We start from the raw sequence: 7,106 nt of genomic DNA, 5'->3' as shown, positions 1-7,106 counted from the left end.
AAAGTCTTCCAATATAGCTTTCCACTGATACCCTGAAAATCCTCTTGTATCAAAAGACACTGGTTTTATACTCTTATATATCCATTTAGTAACACAACAGATCTACTTACCTATAATTCCTTTGTCTACAATTTCATGTAGTGATGTTTAAAAAATGCTTATCATTTTATTTCTAGAAAAATACCCTCTTCCTTGTGTTCCCCCCAGTTCATGTTTTGAGCCACATACTAACCTTGAATAACCACAACAGTCAGCAGCACACGAGAAACGGCCAGATACCTGACAGCAGAATTTCACACTCTTACATCATTGTAAAAAAGTGCATATAAAGCATCAGGGGGCAGGGAAGCAAGAGGGAGAGGGAGGACAGAGTATGGTCACAGGAGTTAAACCTAATTGCTTGGATGCTGGAATAGGAGATTGGAGAAAACATGCACCTGCCATATATCTTATCCATTTCACTAAAATGATATTGAAAATCAGGCAATGCTGATATTCCCAGAATTAGAATAATAAATAGAAAGAACTTCCAGCTAAATTAATTATCATCCCACTACAGTCTTTATATAATGTGCTATTTACAGTGAAATACAAAAAGTATTTCATTCATACAGTTACTACAAAGACTATATATGTGATGCAGAACAGCTTTTACACTAGGCAAGGGTATGGAACCTGTAGTCAAAAACAACAGTGAATTTCCCCCACTTACTAGCGCAACAGGTGTTCAATGCAAAACAAACTCTGTTCACTCCCTTTGATTTCACTTCATTTTCTCTAGCAAGCTCCTAAAAGTATTTTCACAGACATTTTTCTAAGCTCTCACCAGCATCACAACAGTTTAGGTGAAGCAAAAGCAGTGAGCCGGCTGCAGAGTGGGAATGCAGAGGAACTGGCAAGTGTAGAAAAAGTGGAGAAGCTACAAAAATTTATTTTCCAACAAAATAACTCTCCACAAGCTGTGTAAGCTTTTCTTACTAAAACAAATACTCTAAACCACAAGGATTTTACATTTCCAGTGAAACACAGTAACATTTGCCTGGTTTTACTCTCTTGAAGTCTCAACAAAGAGCCAGCAGATTTATGCTTTCTCAATTACCTGGGTCAGTAAACTCCCTCATACTCCCTGACTGCAATTTGGATTTTTAATGTAATAGAATGAAGAAAAAGACCTGTTGGGCTTTTTAGTAACCTTTGTTTTCTTCAGTAGATTCTCACACTTTGCTGCCTAACATGCACACATACACGTATGCCCATCCACCACCCACCCGCTCAACATACACACCTCTGCCATATGTGCTCTATTACTGACAACAGAACAAAACCTAAGCTGTGCCCATTGCAATTTTGTGACCTCTACAGAGGAGAATAATTTATAGTGGTAAGTTCAGTATCTTTACCATAAATTTAAAATGCAAAACTGGGTTTGCAAGGTATAAGAGTTAGACCCTTTATCTCAAGCTCTCATTCGTATTTACAATAAGCTTTCTGCTACAGAAGAAAAAGTATTTAGATTGAACACTGTTACAGATTTCCTAAACGAGGCTAGTTCCAGTTGCCAGTAATTCAAAAGCAAATCTGCTGACTTGGCATTAGGACTCTAAAACAGTGTGATCAAACTTATATAGTAAGAAGGTGTCTGCAAGAAATAACATTTATAAACTGTATATACAGTACACAGTACCAGTACATAGAAAATAGATTTTGATTTATGATCCCCCTGTGTGTAAGGCAAGACTGAATTCTGTCTTCGAATGGAGTCCACCAGAGGTACAAGCAACAGAGAGGGGCTCTTAAATCAATCTTTAAATCAAGTGCATACAAATTAAAAATCAGAGCAGACAAAAAGTTTTAGATTTTCTTTTTTATGTGCTGATTCTGACTTGCTGAATACATGGGAAGTCATTAAACATCAAATGTACCTTTTTTTAAAAAAACACTAACAACACCTTGATGGCAACAGATATTGTTCAAGTGGCAGCTACCAAAAAACAGCTTGAAAAATGGCATAGTACAACATCAGGAACACTGCAGTTGTACTACGCTAATTCATATAGCACTAACCAAAAAAATAAGTATATGAATATTCTATTTCATGCTATTGCTATGCAAGCAACAGCAATACAAATCAGCATACAGAAGGATACCATATGTTCTGCAATGAAGAACCCAAAGATATTTTCAGGGGGTATCATTACAAGACTTCAAAGAAACACAAGACTGCCGGAGGCAAAAGTTATTGATGGATGTAAACATCCCTGTTCCATTCTCCTGTGTCGTTACGCTTCTTCGATATCACTTCCCCATCCTTATCACAATATTGGTCCCTTGATTTATGCCGACTACGCTGTTTGTTGCATTCATTGTGGTCCTGCTCGCGGTCCCTCTCCTTTGAGCGATGCCTTGATTCTCTATGTCTGTGATCACTGCTTCCGTGGGACTCGTCTCTATGATTGTGATCCCTGTGAGAATCATAGTGGTCACCATGCTCGTGTGAGTAGTCCTCCTTTGGCTCTACATAAGCCGAATCTCTGCTATCTTGTGTTTCTGAGTCAAAAGTTTCTTGCCTAGGAAGGCCTCTAACACCACTGCGATGGTTGTGGTGTTGGCTTGAGGAAGAGCGATGCTGGGACTTCTTGATGGGCTCAACCCGTGCTTCCTCTTCGATTTGTGAACTGCTGCGTTCAGGGACTGAATGGTCATTCCTCTGGTCTCCTTGAGATCCCTGCTATCACAACCAGCAGTAAGTTCATACACATGAAGTACACATTTAAAAACTTTCACCAATATCAAATTCAGCTAGAAAGGATCACAAAACCAATAAAATTGAAGTACACAATCATCCACTTTGAATCTAAACTAGAAAAAAAAATTAGAATTCAAATTTTACTGAGGATGCAGTATTATAATACAAACAAGTCCTTTCAGCAGAATGGAAGGTGGCACTTGGGTTATCCTATGACACGTTCTTGTCTCATGATGTTTCTGACTATTCCAGTTAGCAATATTTGCCTACTGCACTCCAGAAAAAAAGAGAGCATGCAGAAGCAGGACAGACTGCAGAAAAATTAAGGAGGACATACCATGCCAGAAGAGGGTAGGTATCACTTGAGAGTTTACAGATGCCTGCTTGAAAACAGCCATTATGGGAAAGTGATTTTAGAGGGCTAGAGAGGTAGATTCCAGAAGAGAATCGAAGTATAAAACCTTGGCTCGTTTAGCATAGCTTTTTTCTTTAGGAAAAAAATGTAACTGAATCTGGTATGGATAAAGTTTGTATTATGATACTACAAGTATCACTGACCTTCTGCTTTTCTCAGCAATAATTCTGTTTCTTCATGGTAATGAAAAATGAAACTTTCACCTCACAATTTTAAGAGCTTAAGAATGCAGACCATTGCCAATAAAAGCAGGAAGAGAGTGATATTATCACCTATAGAATTTCCTAACACACCACTACTATTAAAAGACTGAAATAAAAATTACCATGTAATAACAAACTCTTCACCAGCATAATGCTTTGAAATCACTGCAAAATGAACAAGTGGCATTATTTAAAGTCATTTGGGAGTTTGATTGCATTACCCTGCTTTTGTTCCCAAACCACAGCCAAAGACTTCTCAAGTTCAACTGCAAAATTTTAAGAAATAGTTTATAGTGAAACTGAATTACCCTTCTCACATGAAGTGAAGAACAAGACAAAATCATCTATACTGGCACAAAATTCAGGCAGGTTTTCACAGTTATATAGGCCTTTGTTAGTGAGACTGTTCTGAATTTACCGAAGTTAGTCTAGTTTGCCCTCCTATGTTCACAGTTGTCTAAAAATAAGGATTGCCTCTGGGACAGTTCATGGACATATATTCTTTCCATCTATTTTGTGGAAAAAAGCTAGGGGAAGGAAGAAATTTTACCCTTCAGCCACAGATCCTGCAGGTGGGTTTTCTAGCAACTCGAAAAGTAAAATTACAGAAATTGGACAGGAACAAATCTGTACTTTTATCAGAAACTAATAAAAAGTAACATATTTCAAACCAGGAATTATATAAATTTAACAAATCTCATCTTCTAAGACAACACTTTGTACTGTAAACTTCCCAGCAACTAGATGGGTTGCTCCATGTGTTCCTGATTTGAAACAAATGGTATAGATGAGAACAAGGTAACCGAAACAGCGGTCCAATTTATTTTTTCTTCTTGATTTTATGATTCTCAAGACGATTCTGATTTGACAGAAAGGGATGTAGTAATTGTAAACATGTATAGATGTGTTCAAAGTGAACAGGAATGTCTCAACAGAGGTGAATTATAAATGAAATCAAGTGAAAAGCACGAGTCTAAAGCAATTCCTGCTTTGGGTGTGTTAAACACATTCTTACTAGTTCACAACCATGACTGTTTTTAAGGCATGTCAACGGGGTATAGATGTGAAACCCTTCAATTCTTATGGTCAAATGCCAAATATGTAGGTAACTATATAATTGTGACTAGCAAAATCCATCATTACTGTGGTTTGAGAACAAATGCAAAATTTGAACCTGCTCTGAACAAAACACTACTTTTACAAATTCAGATGCATCTTCTTTGCTCTGATGAGCATATGTGGAGTAGCACAATGAATAGATTTAGAACCAATACCTGCAGTTTCAGAACAGTGTTAGGGATATTGTGCTTTATGAGAAAAGTAATTAACACTAACTTTCCTTAAATATTACTGGGACACTGAGCAGGTAATGTTTGAATCTGGGTTAGGGTCTGGCTTTATGATTCATAACCAAATTAAGTTTGGATTAGATTCAGCAATGCAGAGATTTTATGACCCCATCTCACACGGGTTTTGCCTAAAATGGAGGAAGTTTGAAACAAGCCCATTTCATTATTCGGCTGCAATTTCAAAGAAGCAGAGGTTCTTGGAAAGAGTTTAAGCAGTGTTGAAAGAGGAGAGAGATCTGTGTCCACCAAGCCAAGTTGGCTTGCTCCCTGTTTCCATGCAGTGGTCCCTAATCGCCTGCACCATATGTGTGTAAGGTTGCTCCAGTCTTCTTTTTGGAATTAAACAAGTGTTTCCCTACAAAAGGAAACCTGAGAAGAGTTGTCAGGACAGTTTGCCTCAAAACTCTCCACCAGATAGACAGGAAGTGTATGGTTTTCACCAACCTCATTTCAAACAACCCTAGGAGGCCTCATACCTTCAAGCACCTTGTGCCATGCAATACACACAGTCAGTATCATGCTATAAAAATACGACTCTGGCAGCTGGCAACACAAATCTCCCATTACAATGTACACCCAGGACTGAAAATGTACAAAAATCAATTATGTCTTACAGCAAAGGTGTGCTGCATTGGACTTGGCGAGAATGATTTGAATGTTTTGCAGCACGGATTTGGCTCCTCCAAGCCAAATGCTTGGTGGCACAGCTCTTCTCTGCAGAGCAGTCCACAAAAATGGTGCATAGACTTTAAACTCTCCAAATAGAGGGTCTTAACACTATTGAGAGTATAGGTTTAGCCACTATGATTAGAAAATAAAACCACTCTATGCCAAGACCATGACAGGCTCAGGTTTGAGATGTCAGCTGAAAATGCACCGTAGGAAAATAAAACAAAAGGAACATAGAAATTCCATGTCCCATAAGGGATTCGTGCTGCTTTGTGTTTTTGGATTAGTAGACCTACAAACAAACTGTGAAACTCCAAATACATTTGCATTTTTAGTCCCTAAAATATGTTAATTTGTAAAAACATAGCATAACATTCAGAAAAGTGTTATTAGAACTCTGTATAGTTCCACTAGAGAATGTGGTTAATAAAATGAGTAAGTGAATTATAAATCCACACCCAAAAGGCACAGAAAAACTTGAGCAACATAATAAACAAGTCTACAAAGGAAAGAAATTTTATCTAGCAACACTACACACAACAACACTGAATTTCATACTCAGAAATTCTTCCAGCTCACACACAATTTTTTTTCAGGGTGTTTCAGCTCTGAGGACAGAAAAAAATGCAGAAATGAGCTATCGCTTCCAGTCTCTCTTCCTGCAATTGCTTTTGAAAGCAAGAGAAGGAGATATCCTGCAAGTTGGCTGAACCAGTTTTTTGTTGTTAAAGAACAAACCTGTCAAGTTTGTGGTCTTCTAATGAGAAATAAATTCTTTGACACAAAAAATAGTTTTGCAAGACCATAAAAAACAAAAAGCAATTTTTCCACATTTTAATTTGGGTTCAGATATGTATTTTGCTTGGACTTTCTAGAAGTATTTTTCTAGTATTTTTCTTAGCCAAAGTTATGAATTGTAACTGACATGTAGGTGACTTATAGGCATATTTGGAACTTGAGTGGAAATTTAGAGGTAGTGAGCCATTATTTGATCTGGGACAGATGTATTTTACCCCCCAGTGGGATTTTCTTGGCCTGAAGGCAACATTCACTACTTATAATGAAGTAGCATCTTTAAAGATCTAATTTTATGCCATGCAACACATACAACAAAGGGCAGCACCTTCCTTATGCTGAAAATCTTAGTACAATTGTACAGCCCAAAAGTTGAAGGAGAAAAGAGGATACACAATATGTCTAAAGTCAACAGGCAGGTCAGTGTGGAGGTGGGAATAAAGCCTGTTTTTCCCAGCTCACTAGTCAGTACCCTTGCTGTTCAGAACACACTGCCTCAAGGTCTTTCTGCACAATGTGCAGGGTGACTTGTGTTTTATATAAGAGTTTGGCTTGAAGGAAGTATGTACTTTTCATAGCACTGGCCAATGAATAAAAGAACAAAGGAAACACTGGAAGGGCCACTTGTGCCTTGTGACTTCACTAATACAGTCATTTTCAACCTCTGCAGCTCCATAGCTTGTGAGAAGATAGGAACAGATTCCCTCCAAGATTTGTGGATCTGCTCCGTACCTAACCCAGTTTGTCATGCATGGCCTCTGGGGCTGGGATTTGCCTATTAGAGATTGTGTGCCCATCAGTCAGAGAGTTACCAGAGGCTGTAACATGCATAGTATCAGCCCAGTTTTATTCCTCTGACTGGATTACACATGGCCAGCTACGAAAATGCTTGTGGCTGGTACATGTACTGCTGGCACAGTGGTGGTGTC

At 38.2% G+C, this 7,106-nt stretch overlaps 1 protein-coding gene across 10 annotated transcripts in view; it reads right to left on the bottom strand.

The window, feature by feature from the left end:
* Positions 1-911: 911 nt before the first annotated feature.
* The window catches only part of CACNB2 (calcium voltage-gated channel auxiliary subunit beta 2), a 261,734-nt gene continuing 255,539 nt past the window's right edge, over positions 912-7,106 (bottom strand). For 4 of the 10 annotated variants that reach the window (XM_057432548.1, XM_057432550.1, XM_057432555.1 and 1 more), the window contains one exon: positions 912-2,728. In XM_057432548.1, coding sequence (XP_057288531.1) covers positions 2,237-2,728 — 492 coding nt within the window. In that variant the 3' untranslated portion in view covers positions 912-2,236. Of the gene's footprint in view, positions 2,729-5,940; positions 5,991-7,106 lie in introns of all 10 variants that reach the window. The other 6 variants (XM_057432549.1, XM_057432551.1, XM_057432553.1 and 3 more) reach the window with 3 other exon arrangements.

The sequence above is a fragment of the Pezoporus wallicus genome, unplaced genomic scaffold, assembly GCF_028554395.1.
Source record: "Pezoporus wallicus isolate ANWC-B61680 ecotype Strahan unplaced genomic scaffold, APGP_CSIRO_Pwel_v1 scaffold_2584, whole genome shotgun sequence".
In the NCBI taxonomy this organism is placed as follows: domain Eukaryota; kingdom Metazoa; phylum Chordata; class Aves; order Psittaciformes; family Psittacidae; genus Pezoporus; species Pezoporus wallicus.
This window is presented reverse-complemented; position numbering and strand designations above follow the sequence as displayed.